This window comes from Trichomycterus rosablanca, chromosome 1 (assembly GCF_030014385.1).
Source record: "Trichomycterus rosablanca isolate fTriRos1 chromosome 1, fTriRos1.hap1, whole genome shotgun sequence".
NCBI classification, from domain to species: domain Eukaryota; kingdom Metazoa; phylum Chordata; class Actinopteri; order Siluriformes; family Trichomycteridae; genus Trichomycterus; species Trichomycterus rosablanca.
The window spans coordinates 80,760,160-80,781,677 of NC_085988.1; the positions used below are offsets into that span (position 1 = coordinate 80,760,160).

Below are 21,518 nucleotides of genomic sequence, written 5' to 3' on the forward strand. Positions count from 1 at the left end.
CCTTGTTTCTACACTCACAGTCCATTTTATCAGCTCCACTTACCATATAGAAGCACTTTGTAGTTCTACAATTACTGACTGTAGTCCATCTGTTTCTCTACATACTTTGATAGCCCCCTTTCATGCTGTTCTTCAATGGTCAGGACCCCCACAGGACCACCACAGAGCAGGTATTATTTAGGTGGATCATTCTCAGAACTGCAGTGACACTGACATGGTGGTGGTGTGTTAGTGTGTGTTGTGCTGGTACGAGTGGATCAGACACAGCAGCACTGATGGAGTTTTTAAACACCTCACTGTCACTGCTGGACTGAGAATAGTCCACCAACCAAAAACATCCAGCCAACAGCGCCCGGTGGGCAGCGTCCTGTGACCACTGATGAAAATCTAGAAGATGACCGACTCAAACAGCAGCAACAGATGAGCGATCGTCTCTGACTTTACATCTACCAGGTGGACCAACTAGGTAGGAGTGTCTAATAGAGTGGACAGTGAGTGGACACGGTATTTAAAAACTCCAGCAGCACTGCTGTGTCTGATCCACTCATACCAGCACAACACACACTAACACACCACCACCATGTCAGTGTCACTGCAGTGCTGAGAATGATCCACCACCCAAATAATACCTGCTCTGTGGTGGTCCTGTGGGGGTCCTGACCATTGAAGAACAGCAGGAAAGGGGGCTAACAAAGCATGCAGAGAAATAGATGGACTACAGTTAGTAATTGTAGAACTACAAAGTGCTTCTATATGGTAAGTTGAGCTGATAAAATGGACAGTGAGTGTAGAAACAAGGAGGTGGTTTTAATTTATTTTTTTGCATCATAAGACATGACAGCTGGTAGTGATGTTGACGGTCATTTTGCCATGACCCTGGTCTTCCAGGTCACACCTGATGAACCACTAGGGCGTAATGAAGCATGACTCCATACTCACGACCAGAACCAGCGCTGTGTGCTCAGGTCATGTGTAGATGAAACATTTAGGTCATGTGTAGATAAAAATGCTGATGTAGTAAAACGTTAAAACTGCACTACAGCCGAGTAACGACATTGTGCTTTATTTAGATTCACTACTTACGATTGCAATATGATTTTCTAGTTATTAATAGTAATGGTAATTGTGCTTGCGCAGTAAAGATTGCACAACATCATGTGATGGAACTTGAAACTGTAATGCTTACGTTTGTTGGAGCATGTGAATTGAGTGATTCATAAAATAATCCATCATAAACGCTTATCTGAAACATCAGGATGAACAAACCTCAGTAAGGTAGTCTGGGTTTGCTTTGAGAGCTCATATTAAAGGTAAACGCACATAAATAATGACCGAGTGTTATTATAATGTACAGCACCGTCCTGCACTTCTGCTTTGTGGATTTATTTTCTTTACATGCAATGAAGCAGACTATAAAAATTGTAAACAATTATATAATCGTTATGAAACATGACGTTCAACTCCTCACCGCAGCTAGCAAATACCGTTCACGTCTGGTTTGAGGAACAACCGAATCATTTCATGTAACTCTCTCAAGCCCAAAACTCTGTTCAGGACCATAAATAAACTTCTACAACCTTTCATGGCTTCTACTCCCAGCTACTCTGCTCAGTGTCAGATTTTCAAAACTTCTTCCTGGATAAAATAAACATCACCTACCAGCATTTCACCACGGTAGCACAGCCTTGTTCTCCCAATCTACCGTTTAAAGCGCTAACAATCTGTCTGCTTTTAAGCTGGTTGCTTCAGCTACATTGGCTGAGATTTTTAATTTGCCTCCTGTTTTCTTGACCCTGCTCCCACTGTTCTTCTTACATCCTGTGTGTCTGTTGTGTCTCCAACAGCCCAATTGATAAATCAGTGTCAGAAACTGCCCCATTTCTCTTAAAATGCTGGTAGTTACAGTTATTCTTAAGAAACATGGGTTAGACACAGCACCACGTATGATTTCATTCAAACTACTGGCCCATCTCTGACCTCCCTTTAAAGGCGAAGGTTTTGTTTGTTTGTTTGATTATTAACGCCTTCTCAGCCGCTATGGCTATCATCATGGCTGAATAACGGGGGGTCGATTTGTTTCTTTTTTTCCCCCAATTTTTCTCCCCTATTCTAGTCATGTCCAATTACCCTGATTACGTCCTCTATACTGATTCGACCCTTCACCGCTGACTGAGGACGCCTCTCAACTGACATACGCCCCCTTCGGCACGTACAGTCAGTACAGACTGCATTTTTCACCTGCACGAGTCGAGTCCAAACACTTGACGGGCACTGTGTACGGAGGGCCACAACCCCATCAGCATTATTCCTCAGCCCTGTGCAGGCGCCATCAGTCAGCCAGCAGGGGCCGCCGTCGCACCAGTTATGAGGACCTATGATCCGATTTTCTTACCCTCTAACCCTGAACAACAGCCAATCGTTGTTCATGCTGCCGCCCAGCCCAGTCAGAAAGGCAGAGCTGAGATTCGATACGATGCGTACCTTACCGCTGTGCCACCTGCGTGGCGGTCGATTTGTTTCTTTATAGGAATTTAGGACGACACTTTACAGGAAGTAGGGTGTTGTGTGCATGACTGAGTGTGTAGAGTTCAATTGGTGAAGATTTCCCTGTAGCTGTTTGTATTGTAGAATCTTTCTGGTGTTGTTCATCTTTTGACATGCATATAGGATGTGTTTAACATAAATTCTTAAACCATAGAGGGGGCAAATGGGGGCCTGTCTTCCTTTAGCAGGTAGGTATGAGTGAGTTTGGTGTGTCCTATGTGGCATCTTGTGTAAATACAGCGGTACCTTGAAACTCAACGTCAACTGGTTCTAGGATTGGCGTTGAGTTTAAAGGTATTTTTTTCCATAAGGATGTTTGGAAAATCTGTTAATGTGTTTCATGGTCCAGTGGAACTGCATATATTTTAGGCTAATGTAAAATAATGGGGTTGTTTTTGACACTTATACACTAAAAATAACACAAATGTAATATAAAAAAAACACTCAAATACAATCAAAATCAGTTAAAAAAAAAATACAATAAAACCTGCACTTTATCTTTGTCATTTTTTAAATACATTAAGTGTTAAGCGTTTTAGACTCTCGGAAAAGCTGATTCTTACAATTTTTCATAAGCTCGAGCTGTAACACAAGTTTAAAAGTGAAATAGGAGAATCCATCACATTTTGATGACGAAAGCTAAGCGCTGAGCAAAGCAGCAGTCGCACACACGTTGCGTTTAAGGGTACAAATGTCTCGACGAAAGGGCGTTGAGTTTCAAAGATTTTGAGTTCAGGGGACATTGAGTTACAAGGTACCACTGTAATTTGTTCCCGTCATTAAAGGCTAGGGTGATTAAAAGAGTTGGGACTTACAGCTTCAGGACTTCCTCAGCAAAAACTCTGTATGAAGCGTTCCAGTCTGGCTTCCATAACATGCACAGATTATCTGCTGTCTATTAATACTGGGTTGCAAAATATCCTAATAATCCTCCTGGACCTCGGTGTAGCTTGTGACACTGTACATCATGACGTATTTCTTTCCAGACTTTCATTATTTGCTATTTCAGCTTTTGATTGATTAGTTCTGGTCCTCTCTCACAAACAGACAACAGTTTATCTCTATAAGTGTTTCCAAATCATCTACCATTACCACTCGGGGATTTCCCAAGGTTCTGTCCTCTGACTCGTCCTATATATATGATGTATATATCTCTGCTAGGCCAGATCATTTGTAATTATAACCTTAAGTTTCACTGTTATGCAGACGATATACAGCTATACATTAGAACCACAACCCCCATAGTTTCATCTCAGTCTCCACCACATGGACCGCATGCATTACTGATTACTGATCTTGTTAGTTGGCCCAAACATGCTGGTTTCTCATTTCTCCAGTGTCACTGTATATGTGGATAGAGTACCTGTTAAACCTGACAAGAAATTACAAACCTTGGCTTCATTTTTAACTCATCGCATTCATTGGAGTCACACATCAAGTCCATGACTTGCGCAACACTTCACATCTCAGCCTTTTTTTGCTCAGCGATGATGATGCCAAAAACCTGGATTACTGCAACCTTCCTTTTAATGGTTTAATGCTTAACTACTGGACTGGCTACAATTCATTCAAAATTCAGCCGCCAGTGTCCTCTCTTTTACTAAGCGTTCTGCTTACATCATCAGCACTGTGACAATATATTGTCTAAGCAATTGAGGTCCTTGCTCAAAGCCCAACAGTGGCAACCTGGCAGTGGTGGGTCTTGAACCAGCAACCTTATGATTATTAGTCCAGTACCTTAACCACTAGGCTACAACTTTTAAAGCCATTAATGGTCTTGCTTGTATATAACTTAGTGAGCTCCTATATAACTGTCGCTCCAGCACTCTCAGATACTTTGGCACTGGACTTCAGATTGTCTCATGTACCAGACATGCATTATTGGGTGGAAGATCCTTAAACTGGCACCCAATAATGCTCTTAGCTCCTAAACTCTGGAACTCTCTTTCACAATGTATTTCTGTTTGTTCTTCTACCTCTTACATCAAAGCTCAACTAAAAACTTTTCTTTTTACCATTCAGTACACTTCTTCCTCCAAGGAACTTTTCCTTCCTGCTGTTGTTTTCCTTCTAAGATACAGAGTCCTTGTCTATGTGAAAGACATTATATAAATTGAACAGAATACAGTATTCCAGGATCAAGCATCTCCACAATTAAGAAGCATAAGGAAACAGTAAAGGAGTAAACATAAAGTGCAGGTTTTACTGTATTGTTACACATTTTTAACTGTTTTCAATTGTATTTCAGTGGTTTTTATATAATATTTATGTTATTTTCAATGTATAAGTGTCAAAAACAACCCCATTATTTTACATTAGCCTTAAACATATGCAGTTCCATGGGACCGTGCAGTTTCAAGGTACCTCTGTATTGGAAAACACCTAATGTTCTAATATTTTTTAGAATCCCTGTCAGTCAAAGGCCCTTAGGACAGTTCTAACTGCGACCCATAATACAACACGCTGTTCATAGCACTGTTGTATTGTATATCCAGAATGCATCCAATGCTATGCTAAATTATACATGAACCTCCACATAAAGAGTCAGATCTTTAAAAAAAAAGTAAGAATTTGGGTGAATAGCTTTCCATCATTCCAGCTTTGTCATTCATTTTCAGCATCTGATGCTACAATCATAGAAAATGTAAAATAAACAAGCTTTAAATTGCCCATGCTGACTGATGTAAACAAACCAAGTCATGCTACCAACATGGTGAACACAGTCAACATGACTAGCAGGTGGATCTGAACAAGCCAGATCAACTCTGTTATTTAAACCCTGTTTTCTGGTTTCACTTTGTCTATACTTGCTCGGGGATTGCCCACAGTTCTGTCCTCTGACTCATCCTATATATTATATACCTATCCACTACGCCAGATCATTCATTATCATGGCCTTAAGTTTTACTGTTATGCATACCATATACAGCTATACTATATATTAGAGCCACAACCTGCATGGTTTTAATCTCAGTCTCCAGGTGACTAATTCTGCTGTTCCCAAACTCTGGAACTCTCTTCATGACTGCTCCCTCCCTGTTGCTGTTTTGGCTCTAAGGTACAGAATCCTCGGCTATGTGAAAGGTGCTTTATAAACATATTATTATTATTAATAAATAAAGGGAGGGTGTTGGTCCCTGTCAGTCAAAGACCCTTACAATCGTCTTAACTGCAACTATCATACAACACCCTTGTTTATAGCACTGTTGCACTATAGCCAACTGGTTTGTGAGTTCATACATCCTGCACACATCCAAATATATGATAAATTATACATAAACCTCCACTTAGTTCACTTTTTCTTTCAACACAATTAAGGATTTAAGCGAATCAGCTTTACACCTCCCCTTACATCCAGTTCAGTTATTTGACTGATTAAGTTCCAAAGGATTAGGATTGATCTGGTATTGTTAATGGTCAGTATTTGAAGCTACAATCATAGGAAAGTGTAAAAATTAATGAAACTCTATGCTGACTGACTTAAGACATAAAGTCAGATGTAAACAAACCAAGTCATGCTACCAACATGGTGAATACTATGAATATAAACAATTTATTAGGATTTTTACGTCATGTTTTACACACTTTTGGTTACATCCATGACAGAAATACACAAGGTTCATCAGTTAACCAGTTTAATGTCAATCTCCAGTTAACCTGACTGCACGTCTTTGGACTGTGGGAGGAAACCGGAGCTACCGGAGGAAACCCACACAGACACGGGGAGAACATAGAACCACACAGGAAGGACCCGGACCGCCCGACTAGCAGGTGACTTAAGTCATGATAGATGTAAACAAACCAAGTCATGCTACCAACATGGTGAATACTTAATTTAATTTATTAGGATTTTAACAACATGTTTTACACATTTTCATAACATTCGTAACAGAAACGGTAGTTACTCGTTACAAGTTTAATGTCAAACACAGTCATGGACAATTTTGTATCTCCAGTTAACCTGACTGCACGTCTCTGGACTGTGGGAGGAAACCGGAGCTACCGGAGGAAACCCACACAGACACGGGGAGAACATAGAACCACACAGGAAGGACCCGGACCGCCCCACCTGGGGATCGAACCCAGAACCTTCTTGCTGTGAGGCGACTGTGCTACCCTGGTGAATACACAGCCAACCAACATGACTAGCAGGTGACTTAAGTCATGAAGTTAGATGTAAACAAACCAAGTCATGCTACCAACATGGTGAATACTTAATTTAATTTATTAGGATTTTAACGTCATGTTTTACACACTTTTGGTTACATTCATGACAGAAACGGTAGTTACTCATTACACAAGGTTAACCTGACTGCACGTCTTTGGACTGTGGGAGGAAACCGGAGCTCCCGGAGGAAACCCACACAGACACGGGGAGAACATAGAACCACACAGGAAGGACCCGGACCGCCCCACCTGGGAGATCGAACCCAGGACCTTCTTGCTTTGAGGTGACAGTGATACCCACTGAGCCAACCAACATGACTAGAAGGTGGATCTGAACAAGCCAGACCAACTCCATTTCCTGGATTCACTCTGATCTCCATATTTCCACCTTAATTTTCATTAAAAGGAACAAATACATTTAAAATAATGGGAATGCACCTTTAAAATCTAATAAACTGCATGTTTTAAAGACAAACAACTCCATTACATGCTTGCATTACATGCACAAAAACAATGGTGCACATGGAGCCTTCATACAGAACAATGCTGAGCTGGATATCTCTCATCTGTATCAGTTTAGATGACATGAAACCACCTTAAACTGGACCAGCATGTACAGTCGGTGCACACATGCCCCTCACACTCATTGATTTGCCCTCGTATGATCAGACAGCAGCGTCTGCAGCCGGGTGCATGAGGAACACCGCCCGATTCAATCCGACTACAACTCTCGATCAGCAAACACTCCCAAACAGATGGAAATACTCACCTCGAACACGACCTCTTCATCCAGATCCTCAGTCATCGCTCTCCGCCATAAGTCTCCAACACCGACCTTGCATGCTGGGATTGTAGTCGATGCGATAATTCGGACAGACTCGAGTTATGGTCCGACTGCGCAAAGCGGGCTGGTGTTTGTAAACTACATTTCCCATGATTCCTTGCTAGCACTGACGTAAGTGTATGGCGAAAAGCTCTACTGCGCCTTCAGTGGTGATTCTAGGACTGCTCGATTCCTGTGACTTGGGAGTCGACTCCAAAATATGATTCGTTGTTCTGGAAAACCATGGAGTCACAGCTCAACATGGCTGGATTACTGACCGGGCCAGTGGGGCCAGCGCCCAGGGGAGGGCCCAAAACATTTTGCGATGCCTATCAACATTTATGATACAATATATTTTTATTTCCGAGGGCCCTCCATTTTAAGGATCCTCTGACTATTAGGGACTTTGACCCCAGGGCCTCTTGGGGGCCCTAGCCATGCTTTTGGGGCCCCTAGCCATGCTTTTGGGCCCCTTATGAAAATGGATGAGGTGTTGTGGCACTGCTCTGACTTGGACTTCTGGCTATTAGGGGTCCTAGGAAAGAGGGGGGCATATTTTTAGAGGGCCCTGGTTATGAGAGCCCCTACCAGGGGGCCCTAGAGAAGAGCAGGGCATACCATTAGAGGGCCCTTGATCACTGTTTGCCCAGGGGCCCAGACTATCCTTAATCCGTCCTTGCAGCTAAAGTATTTATTTATTTAAATAATATATACAGGTCAGCTCGAAAAAGTGATCTTCTGAAACTTGACGTACTTTATCACTCGGTTTGTGATAAATGCTCCATATAAACCACATCACTGTACCCTTTATTCTACTGTGAACTGGCCATCTTTACACACTCGTCGTGCTATTCATTGGTTTATGCTCATATACAAAACCCTGCTTGGTTTGTCTCCTCCCTATTTGTGTCATTTATTGCAAACCTCATCTTCAGTTTATTATACTCGCGCTGCTCATCGTATTTCACTGAAGGTTCCTAAAACGAACACCATTTTTGGTCAGTCATCATTTCAAGTGGCTGCAGCCACAGACTGGAACAAACTGCAAGAAACTCTAAGGCTGGATACATTTATTTCTAAGACAACTTTTAAAAAACAAATGACAGATATCTTAAGAGACACATGCAGCTGTATGACAAATTGATTTTTCTTTTATACTATTGCTGGATGATTCGACTGTGTTATTGTATTGTGATCATCGTTGTTTGTTTTCAGTGTCTTATGTAAATTTGTTTGTATGATTGTTCCTCAAGAGGCTTTGCCTTTTGCCAGGCCACCATTGTAAATAAGACGCAGTTCTTAATGACTTGCCTGGTTAAATAAAGGTTAAATAAAATAAAAATATTTATTTATTAGGATTTTAACGTCATGTTTTACACACTTGGGTTACATGCATGACAGAAACGCTAGTTACTCGTTACAAGATTCATCAGTTCACAAGTTTTAATGTCAAACACAGTCATGGACAATTTTGTATCTCCAATTCACCTCACTTGCACGTCTTTGGACTGTGGGAGGAAACCGGAGCACCCTGAGGAAACCCACACAGACATGGGGAGAACATGCAAATTCCACACAGAAAGGACCTGGAAAGCCATGGAGTCACAGCTAAAGTATTTATTTATTTATTTATTTATTTATTTATTTATTTATTTATTTATTTATTTATTTATTTATTTATTTGGATTTTAACGTCATGTTTTACACACTTGGGTTACATTCATGACAGAAACGGTAGTCACTCGTTACAAGATTCATCAGTTCACGAGTTTTAATGTCAAACACAGTCATGGCAAGGTAAGCTTATAAGCTTTACATAAGGAGAAAAAATTCATTAAAAGCATTAAAACATTCCTGAGATCTAGAACCTCAGAAAGACTTCTTGCAAACATTTAGTTACAATTAAGAGAACATGAAATTCAAACAAGAGAGATAAAAAATTAAGAACATATAATAAATATAATAAAATATACTTTACAATTTAGAGAATATGAAATTAAAACAAGAGAGATACACGTAATTATAAGGGATTAATTATACATATTAAAGGGGAAATTACAATACTAAATACTAAGAAGTCATGGACAATTTTGTATCTCCAATTCACCTCATTTGAAATCTTTGGACTGTGTGAGGAAGCCCAGGCAGACACGGGGAGAACATGCAAACTCCACACAGACAGGACCCGAATCGCCCCACCTGGGGGTCGAACCCAGGACCCTCTTGCTGTGAGGTGACAGTGCTACCCATCGAGCCACCATGCCGCCTGAAAAGTATATTAAAACAATACGTCACGTCGCGTTACGTCAATACGCCGTCATCTCTTTGTGATAGTTGGCTGCACAGATGGGTCAGCTTTCCTCAGTGCCCTCTGACTTGTGTTGCATATAGCTGAGCAGCCCCTGATAAAGCGATCCATGTTAAGATGTTGTTAATCCAGCTTATTCTTGGTCGTCCTCATCTTCTGAGTCTCTCCACAAGTCCTGATAAAAGTCATCTTAGTTATTGCTTTCAGTTTTTTAAGTCTTAAGTTTTATTTTATACTTAACATAGTTATTGTTATTTATATTTTATTATGTTACACACAGAGAGACCTAAGTAACAGCATTTCGTTCTAATCATGTACATGGTTTTGAATGACAATAAAGCTGAATCTGAGTCTGAAGTCATGATACAAAAATATGGAAATTAATGTATTTACTTTTAAAGTGACATCTACATTTTCTAGACTATTTCATCCAAAGTGACTTACAGTAATGTGACAGTATACTGTCTAAGCAATTAAGCATTAAGGGCCTTGCTCAAGGGCCCAACAGTGGCAACCTGGCAGTGGTGGGGCTTGAACCAGCGACCTTCTGATAATTGGACCAGTACCTTAACCACTCAGCTACAACTGTCCCTGACAAGGCTGACAAGAGAATAAAGTTTGGCACGTTTACTCTGCCACTGTGACTTCACGGCCATTTTTACTTATTTAAAAACAGTTGGTAGAGTAAGTGCTGCATGACAACATGGGTCCTACAAACCTAGGTTCAAACCTTACAGTTGTAGGGCAGTGTTAGTTTAATATTTGACTTTAAAACTAATCTATACTTGCCCTGTTAAGTTGCATTTAAAAATGTGTTTAAAGAGTTTAAGTTTATTTTCAAAGCCTTAAATCAGAATATATATAAATAAGACTATATATATTCTTTTATAAGAATTATGTACTTATTTATTCTTATATAACTTATTTGTGGTAGCCTAGTGGGTGAAGCTTTGGGCTATCAATTGAAAGTTTGAGAGTTTAAATCCCAGCTCTGCTATGCAGTGACTGAAGGGCCCTTGAGCAAGGCCCTTAACCCTCTCTGCTCCAGGGCAGCATACAATAGCTGACACTGCGCTCTGACCCCAGCTTCCAAGCAAGCTGGGATATGCAAAAAAAGGATTTTGTTGTACTGTACACCTGTATATGTATATATGACAAATAAAGACATTTTTCTTCTTCTTTAGAGAGCATGGCAGCACAGTTGGCGGAGTAAGTGCTGCACCTCAACATGGGTCCTACAAACCTAGGTTCAAACCTTACAGTTGTAGGGCAGTGCTAGTTTATTATTCAACTTTAAAACTCATCTAAACATTTTTAAAAATGTGTTTAAAGAGTTTCTTTTCAAAGCTTAAAATCAGGAAATTATAACTTATATTCTTATAGAAGAATATATATATACAGTATATTATTCCATAAAAATTTTATTCTTATACAGTATGTTGTTGTATTACTTATTCTTATAGAAGGGACAGTGGTACCATAGTGGGTGAAGCTTTGGGCTATTAACTTAAAGGTTGATACGCAGTGACTGTTGGACCCTTGAGCAAGGCCCTTAACCCTCTCTGCTCCAGTTTACAGTTTTAGGGCAGTGTTAGTTTCATATTCGACTTTAGAACATCTAAACTTGCCCTGTTAAATTATTTACGCTGCATTTTTTAAAATGTATTTTTAAAGCTGTTAATCAGGAAAGTATAACTCTTATAACAAGCCTATGTTGATTAAGTACATAACACACAATTACAATTTATAGTCTGAATAACAAATTAACTAGGGTGACCATATTTTGGTTTTTGAAAAAGAGGACACTTGGTCCTGCGAAAAGGGGGTTAATTTCATGTAATTGGTGGCACCATGGTAATACAACCCCTGGCAAAAATTATGGAATCACCACTCTTGGAAGATGTTCTGTCAATTGTTTAATTTTGTAGAAAATAAATAAATCACAGACATGCCACAAAACTATCATTTTTCAAAATGTCAACCTTCTGGCATTAAGAAACAATAAAAAAAAGAAACAAATATAATAGTTGTGGTCAGTCACAATTGCTTTTTTTAGATCAAGTAGAGGAAAAAAATATGGAATCACTCAAATCTGAGGAAAAAATTATGGAATCACTCTGTAATTTGCAGTTTAAAAACAAAACATCTGCAGCAGATTAGATTTGCTAATTATTCTTCAGTTTAAAAAGAGTGCTCACACCTCGGAGAGCTGTTGCACAAAGCAGATTGTCATGAATCATGGTTCCAACACAAGATATGTCAGTTGAAACAAATGAGAGGATTATAAAACTCCTTCAAGAAGATAAATCATTGTGGAATGTCGCAAAAGATGTTGGTTGTTCCCAGTAAGCTGTGTTTAAAATCTGGACCAAGTACAAACAAAATGGGAAGGTTGTAAAAGGGAAGCATACTGGTAGACCAAGTAAGACATCAAAGCATCAAGATAGAAAACAAAGCAATATGTCTTGAAAACAGAAAATGCACAACAAAACAAATGAGAAACAAGTGGCCGGAAAGTGGAGTCAATGTCTGTGACTGAACTGTAAGAAATCACCTAAAAGAAATGGGATTTACATACAGAAAAGCCAAACAAAAGCCACCATTAACACCTAAAAAGAAAAGAACAAGGTTAAAGTAGGCTAAAGAAAAGCAATCGTGGACTGTGGGTGACTGGATAAAAGTGATCTTCAGTGATGAATCGCGAATCTGCATTGGGCAAGGTGATGATGCTGGAACTTTTGTTTGGTGTCTGTCCAATGAAATTTATGAAGATAACTGCCTAAAGAAAACATGTTAATTTCCACAGTTGTCGGGTAAAGGCACAGGGGAGATGGTCTTCAATAAATGCCAAAGTCCACATTGAAATTTTGGACACTTTTCTTATTCCATCAGTTGAAAGGATGTTTGGTGATGATGACTTCATTTTTCAAGATGATAATGCATCTTGCCATAGGGCAAAGGACGTGAAAACGTTCCTTCAAGAAAACATATAATGTCAATGGCATGGCCTGCAAATAGTCCGGATCTCAATCCATTTGAAAATCTCTGGTGGAAATTGAAGAAAATGGTCAATGACAAGGTTCCAATCTGCAAAGCTGATCTGGCAACAGCAAGAGACAGTTGAAGGCAGATTGATGAAGAATACTGTTTGTCATTAGTTAACTCCATGCCTCATAGAGTTTAAACCATTATAAAAGCCAGAGGTGGTGCAACAAAGTAATAATGGTGCAGTGTTTTCTAATGATTCCATAATTTTTTCCTCAGATTTGAGTGATTCCATATTTTTTTCCTCTACTTGATCTAAAAAAAAAAGCAATTGTGACTGACCACAACTATTATATTTGTTTCTTTTTTTATTGTTTCTTAATGCCAGAAGGTTGACAGTTTGAGAAATGATAGTTTTGTGGCATGTCTGTGATTTTTTTTTTTTCTACAAAATTAAACAATTGAAAGAACATCTTCCAAGAGTGGTGATTCCATAATTTTTGCCAGGGGTTGTATGTATGGTGTAGAGGTTTATATACGTAGTTGACAAATGCATCAATAATGCAACATGTTAATAAACTTTAATGCACATACAGCTACTTTTTAACAATTTAACTAACAAATGCATTATGGCCAAATAATCTTATTCCCTTCCATTCAGCGTTTAGCCCTAAACAATAATAACAACAAATAATAATGAAAAAACATGTGTCATCTGTAAATAAAAAAAAACCCTGTTTTAGTTTCTCTGATGTATTTAGAAATTGATGATTATTGATGATGTATTGATGATTTAGAAATCCTGACCAGATACATTTTTTAGGTCCCAAAAAGAGGACATGTCCTGATAAAAGAGGATGTATGGTCACCCTAAATTAACATAAGTTATGTATCAACAATCAAGCTGTTTTACATTTTATCATTTTTCTATCTCAACTTTTAGCTCCTGTTACAAATGTTACATTTTGTTTAAAGTAGGAATCGAATTTCATTTCTTATATTCAATTTTACGCTTCAAATCGAGAAACTGGCTTTTTATGGACTGCAGGAAACTGATTCTTTTGCATAGTAGATGTATTTTAGCTAAATCAGTCCATGAAGTTTGGAGTCAGGGGCGTAACTACAGGGTGGGCAGGGGGTGCAGTTGCACTGGGGCCCATGGCCAGGGGGGGACCTCCACGACATGAACTCAAAACCCCAACAGCACTGCCCCCCCATTGGCTGCACTCGCCAGGTCGTTGTTATTGAATTACAATATTTTCGTATCATGATTTTGCTGAGCACAAGGCACGCCACATGAACTTCTAGATAATTGATACTGATCAGCAATCAGCTATCAGCATTTTATATATATATATATATATTGTTGAGGGGGCCCAAATTTTTTTTTGCACTGGGGCCCATGAGCTCCTAGTTACGCGGCTGTTTGGCGTCGACTCTATTTTAACATTCTGGGGGTGAAAATCTATTAAATCGATAAACGGGTAAAATTGTTAAAATCTATACATTAGTATTTGAAATTTATTTTACATAGTACACGTATTTTGCCTTTAAAATATTGTTTCTTAAAAGTTTCAAGTGAGCCGTTTGTGGACGACTGAACTTGTGAGTCGACTCTGACTCGTCGTTTAGTATACTGTATTTTACAAGTTCGTTTCGTTCAAAGTTCCTGAATCGACTCGTCGCTTCTGTTCCCGGGATTTTGGAATCGGTTCTTTTCTTTTTGTCATTTAAGGAATCGACTCCTAAACGAACTACGTGCAACTGTTGAGAAGTTGAGCAGTTTTGCCGACAACTGAATGGAAACGGAGTGATTTGTATCCGTTAAGTCGATTTAACTTCCAAAATGGCATTTTGTACCTAGTGTTTTTTATCGTTTGGCCTCGATATGGAGTTTAAACGGACTTTATTGGAGTTAAACAGCCGGATTTGAAGGAGTTTTCCTGAAAGAAACTCATTCATGGAGAGAAAGGAGTGAGGGATCATGAGTACAGGTCAGTTTCCTGCTTCAATAACTGTGGCTTAACAAAAGAAAACGGGACAAAAGGGGTGTAACAGTTCAAAAAAGAAGTCTGTTTGTGGTTTTTTGCTGTGTTTGGGTTGTAATTTGAACAATAAGCGTTTATTCGGCGGTGTTTGCTTCATAGACACCGAAGTTTGTTGTGGTTACATTAACGGTTAGAAAGATGCATTAGATATAATGTTACTTTCACTAGTTCTGTTATTGTATACAATGTATATAATACAATTCTACCCTAGAAGACACAATATAACTTGTTTGTGATTTATTATACAATGTCAAGTCTCCAAATGAAAGGATTCGCTTTGAAATGGGATTCTTTGTTGCAGATTTATTCAGCTTTCTCAGCCCATTTCAATCAACACTATTAAAAATGCAATGTAATAAATCCAGGACCTGCCCTACAATCCTGTGTGTGATAATAACGACTGCAAATGATTCAGAAACAGGGAAACTGATGGAGCCAGAATGAGTCTCATGATAATTTTCCATAGCCAACAAGTTTGGCCATCTCAGCACAGCACATCCGCCTGATGACTCCACATGAACACGATGAAATATGCTGGATATTTTTACACACACACACACACACACACACACACACACACACACACACACACACACACACACACAAAAACACACAAACACACAAACACTGACTGAAGAGGTTTTTGTTATTATTATTATTACAACACCACATGCATCCTCATTGCAATGTTGATAAGCGGCGATAGCTTAGTGGTTAAAGTACTGAATAGAGTTTCCACCACTGGACCCCTGAGCAAGGCCCCCGAACCCTCAATTGTGAATCACCTTGGATAAAAGTGCCTGCTACATGGTGCTATAACTGTACATGTGATCATGAGTCTTGGTTGTAAATTTTATGAGCTGGTAAACAGAAGGTTGCTGGTTGTCATCGCTTGGATAGTAAGAGAAGATACAACAGAGAAGATCACTGGACGCTGATCACCTGACAGGGTGCCAATTTATTACGGGTCTTTGGCCAAACCAGTAGTGGTGGGATAGCGTAATAGACCACTGTGCCACCTGGGCACCCTAAACTGCAACCATGTCAAAAAATTGAATAAATGAATGCAAGTTTTCATCACTGGACCCTTGAGCAAGGCCCCCGAACCCTCAATTGTGAATCACTTTGGATAAAAGTGCCTGCTACATGGTGCTATAAATGTACATGTGATCATGAGCCTTGGTTGTAAATTTTATGGGCTGGTAAACAGAAGGTTGCTGGTTCTCACTGTTTGGATTGTAAGAGAAGATCACTGGACACTGATCACCTGACAGGGTGCCAATTTATTATGGGTCTTTGGCCTAAACCAGCAGTTGTGGGCTAGCGTACAAGACCACTGTGCCACCTGGGTGCCCTAAACTGCCACCATATCAAAAAAATTGAATAAATTACTGCAAATATAAAAATGCACTCTAATTTAATTTTAATAAGAAGTTCTGTCATGATGACCATGGTCATTTACACACATATTAAAAGTATTTTCAGTATTTAAGCTCCTCACGGTTTAGCTCTCCCACCGTTTCAGTACATCAGTGGACGACTCGGGTTCAGACTGGAGGAGCAGAAATTCCAGGCTCTGGTTTTGGGATCTGAAGGGATTGGCTAGTCCGTGTCGGGCCACGCTGCTCTTCCACACATTTGTCTTGGAATGCTTCCCTGGTAAACTCTAGTAAAATCCACTTTTTCTGGACACTGTCCGTACTGAGAACCGCTCAATACTAACTGGACAGACTTTTTCATATCTGTATAATATGGTGCTAAAGTTTTAAGTTTTGAGCTTTTTGCTTTGAGTATTGGACTTATGAGTGCACACCTAAATTCCAAAAGTCTCAGGACAGCATGTGAATAAACCTTTAACCTGTATTCCATTGAACCAGTACAGAAATACAGTAATTTAGTTTTGGCTTATAATTAGGGCCCTACTAAATTCACAGACCTCGTTTTTCACAAATCACAGACTTAACGGGTTTTAAAGAAAAGAGCCACATTACACTCATAAACTAAAAGATAGAATACACCGATTAGCCATAACATTAAAACCACCTCCTTGTTTCTACACTCACTGTCCATTTTATCAGCTCCACTTACCATATAGAAGCACTTTGTAGATCTACAATTACTGACTGTAGTCCATCTGTTTCTCTGCATACTTTTTAGCCTGCTTTCATGCTGTTCTTCAATGGTCAGGAGCACCACAGAGCAGGTATTATTTAGGTGGAGGGTCATTCTCAGCACTGCAGTGACACTGACATGCTGGTGGTGTGTTAGTGTGTGTTGTGCTGGTATGAGTGGAGCAGACACAGCAGCGCTGCTGGAGTTTTTAAACACCTCACTATCACTGCTGGACTGAGAATAGTCCACCAACCAAAAACATCCAGCCAACAGCACCCCATGGGCAGTGTCTTGTGACCACTGATGAAGATCTTTGTAGATGACTTTACATCTACAAGGTGGACCAACTAGGTAGGAGTGTCTAATAGAGTGGACAGTGAGTGGACACGGTATTTAAAAACTCCAGCAGCGCTGCTGTGTCTGATCCACTCATACCAGCACAACACACACTAACACACCACCACCATGTCAGTGTCACTGCAGTGCTGAGAATCATCCACCACCCAAATAATACCTGCTCTGTGGGGGTCCTGACCATTGACCAGTTTTAAAAGGTATGTAGAGAAACAGATGGACTACAGTCAGTAATTGTAGAACTAAGGAGGTGGTTTTAATGTTATGGCTGATGGGTGTATAATCTAATAAAATCTGTATATATACAGTGCCTTGCAAAAGTATTCGGCCCCCTTGAACTTTTCAACCTTTTGCCACATTTCAGGCTTCAAACATAACGATATGAAATTGTAATTTTTTGTGAAGAATCAACAACAAGTGGGACACAATCGTGAAGTGGAACGAAATTTATTGGATATTTTAAACTTTTTTTAGAAATAAAAAACTAAAAAGTGGGGTGTGCAATATTATTCGGCCCCTTTACTTTCAGTGCAGCAAACTCACTCCAGAAGTTCAGTGAGGATCTCTGAATGATCCAATGTTGACCTAAATGACTGATGGTGATAAATAGAATCCACCTGTGTGTAATCAAGTCTCCGTATAAATGCACCTGCTCTGTGATAGTCTCAGAGTTCTGTTTAAAGCACAGAGAGCATCATGAAGACCAAGGAACACACCAGGCAGGTCCGAGATACTGTTGTGGAGAAGTTTAAAGCCGGATTTGGATACAAAAAGATTTCCCAAGCTTTAAACATCTCAAGGAGCACTGTGCAAGCGATCATATTGAAATGGAAGGAGTATCAGACCACTGCAAATCTACCAAGACCCGGCCGTCCCTCTAAACTTTCAGCTCAAACAAGGAGAAGACTGATCAGAGATGCAGCCAAGAGGCCCATGATCACTCTGAATGAACTGCAGAGATCTACAGCTGAGGTGGGAGACTCTGTCCATAGGACACAATCAGTCGTACACTGCACAAATCTGGCCTTTATGGAAGAGTGGCAAGAAGAAAGCCATTTCTCAAAGATATCTATAAAAAGTCACCTGGGAGACACACCAAACATGTGGAAGAAGGTGCTCTGGTCAGATGAAACCAAAATCGAACTTTTTGGCCACAATGCAAAACGTTATGTTTGGCGTAAAAGCAACACAGCTCATCACCCTGAACACACCATCCCCACTGTCAAACATGGTGGTGGCAGCATCATGGTTTGGGCCTGCTTTTCTTCAGCAGGGACAGGGAAGATGGTTAAAATTGATGGGAAGATGGATGGAGCCAAATACAGGACCATTCTGGAAGAAAACCTGTTGCAGTCTGCAAAAGACCTGAGACTGGAACGGAGATTTATCTTCCAACAAGACAATGAACCAAAACATAAAGCAAAATCTACAATGGAATGGTTCACAAATAAACGTATCCAGGTGTTAGAATGGCCAAGTCAAAGTCCAGACCTGAATCCCATTGAGAATCTGTGGAAAGAGCTGAAAACTGCTGTTCACAAACGCTCTCCATCCAACCTCACTGAGCTCGAGCTGTTTTGCAAGGAAGAATGGGCAAAAATTTCTGTCTCTCGATGTGCAAAACTGATAGAGACATACCCCAAGCGACTTGCAGCTGTAATCGCAGCAAAAGGTGGCGCTACAAAGTATTAACGCAAGGGGGCTGAATAATATTGCACGCCCCACTTTTCAGTTTTTTATTTCTAAAAAAAGTTTAAAATATCCAATAAATTTCGTTCCACTTCACGATTGTGTCCCACTTGTTGTTGATTCTTCACAAAAAATTACAATTTCATATCGTTATGTTTGAAGCCTGAAATGTGGCAAAAGGTTGAAAAGTTCAAGGGGGCCGAATACTTTTGCAAGGCACTGTATATATATATATATATATATATATATATATATACTCTAATATAGGCGACAGACACAAACATACACAGCAAGGATTTGCATGATTGATGACCTAACATGGACACGTGCCAGAAATTAATCTTCACCAAGCACCTCAAAAGTAGGAGGCCCACGCTGGCGGCATTTGTAGACAGTGTTTGTTTTTCCAAATATAGTCGTGTCCCTCGGGGAAGGAAGCATAAGGACAGGTGGACTGGTTAAAGAAAGGTTTCATGTGTCCATTTTGGAACAGGCGATCCTGTAATTAAGACAGATTAGCTGCTTTAAACTAACCATAGATCTGAGTGCAATAAACTGACCTTGCACAGGGTGTGTTGTGGACGCCGGAGCCACTGCTGACTTCATTAGGATGAAGAGGTTAGTAAAGATGACCGAATAAATGAGTAAATGAGTGAGTGAGGTGGTCATGGGCTGGTATAAAGCAGGCTCAGGACGCACCACAACTTTCACCAGTAGTTAATGCAGATAAATAAAAGATTGAACTGAACCAGTGCATCTGTGATTACTGTATGTTTTATTGTATGTTATAACAAAGGCATTTGGCTCCATCTATTTTCCCTTGTTTTTAAATGTCATTCTAAATATCTTAAAATCCCAATACAAAATGTAACAAGACAGAAGAAACATTTTTTTCCCCAATTTTGTCGTATCCAATTACCCGATTTCATAACGCTTCCTCTCCACCGATGCTGATCTCTCCACTACTGATTAGGGAGAGCGAGACTGCCACACGCCCCCTCCGACACGTGTGCAGTAGCTGACTGCATCTTTTCACCTGCACGAGGCGAGTTCGTATGTGGATCAGCTTTGTGTACACACCCTGATCAGCATTATTCCTCAACTCAATCAGCCAGTAGAAGTTGTTATTCCATCAGTTATGAGTTCCCTATCCGGCTCACACCCTGTATGAACAACAAGCCAATCGTTGTTCATGTAGCCGCCCAGCCCAGCCGGATGGCAGAGCTGAGATTAGAACTGACAAGTTTGAAAGTCACTTTGGATAGAAGTCTGCAAAATGCTGAAAATGTAAATGAATAACTCTTTTCCAGAGTTTCTTTAGATCATGTATTTATTTATTTATAAATTGTTGAGTCATAGTACAGCCTTTTTGTGATTCCCCCCCCCCCCCTTTTATAGTAGAAGAAGCTTACTGTGCACATAGTTTAAATCTGTATTATTGACCAGTAGCAATGCTGTTTTGCTGTGTTGACCTCAGTGTGGGCAGTGCTTCCAATTACAAAACAAATGATCCATATTGATGGAGCCGTTAGCTATAGCAGTATAACGTCCGGGATTTTCCACAGTAATGGCCAATATAAATTTTATTAAAATATATTCAGTTGAGAAGCTGGATGAAATTGTGTAGATGGTGTAATTATTTTCTATATTGGAGCCCAGTATTGGCCGAATTGAACTCCGGTTCTGTTATGGGGGGGGTTTCAGGTGAACCCGTAGCAGAGGGGAACCCAAACAATAGATGCACAAAAAGGTCAGAACCACAAGTAGGTAATGGGGCTTTTATTGGAATTAACAAAACGAAAGATAATACTAAATGAACCAAACAACGGAGAACACTGGGGAAGCGGCTGGGGCGGTACTGATGGTAGAAGGCGCAGGGTGTCTGAGAGGTGAACAGGGGGAGCCGTGGTGTTCATCCGGGTGTGCAGGAAGGTGTCCCAAGCAGTCCAGGGTCTGGAGGAACACGAAGAGGCAGGTAGGAGTGGAACCAGGACACAAGGAGCGAAGGAGCCAAATCCAGGAGACGATAGGTAAGCCGGGAAGCCAGGTGGTGTGGGGATCGCTGGGCTGCAGACAGCAGAGGAAAAAACAACAAGGTTTAAAGGCTTGAATAGCAACAAGGTACTAAACTCACAGAGTAATGTGTAGTTCAGGAGTCAGACGTCACGGTACCGCGGTGGCAAGCAGACAATCTGGCGAAGAGCAGAGGAAAAGCCGGCGTTTATATGCAGTGGTTGATGAGGTGGTAAACGAGGCACAGGTGAGTAGAGTCCGCCCTCCAGCGATCTATTGGCTGGCTTCCGCAGCGAACTCCGGGAACAGTACCGCTCCAAGCCGCTAGGGGGAGAAGGGAGCCAAACAGGAAAAACCAACGCAAACACTAACAAGAACAAAAACCCGACCGGACTAACGGGGAATAAATAAACGCGGATGAAAACAAAACGCCAAAACGGGGAAAAACGAAAGTAAAAAGGTAAGAGCTGGGCGA

General features: G+C 40.3%; 2 protein-coding genes across 2 annotated transcripts in view; one reads left to right on the top strand and one right to left on the bottom strand.

Moving 5' to 3' along the window:
- Positions 1–7,541, bottom strand: part of vezt (vezatin, adherens junctions transmembrane protein) — a 28,478-nt gene extending 20,937 nt beyond the window's left edge. The window contains exon 1 of the mRNA XM_062996567.1: positions 7,481–7,541. Within this exon, the coding sequence (XP_062852637.1) occupies positions 7,481–7,516 (36 nt within the window). The 5' untranslated portion in view covers positions 7,517–7,541. The remainder of the gene's footprint in view (positions 1–7,480) is intronic.
- Positions 7,542–14,599: 7,058 nt separating this feature from the next.
- fgd6 (FYVE, RhoGEF and PH domain containing 6) overlaps positions 14,600–21,518 on the top strand; it is a 50,506-nt gene continuing 43,587 nt past the window's right edge. Inside the window, exon 1 of the mRNA XM_063007004.1 lies at positions 14,600–14,821. Within this exon, the coding sequence (XP_062863074.1) occupies positions 14,812–14,821 (10 nt within the window). The 5' untranslated portion in view covers positions 14,600–14,811. The remainder of the gene's footprint in view (positions 14,822–21,518) is intronic.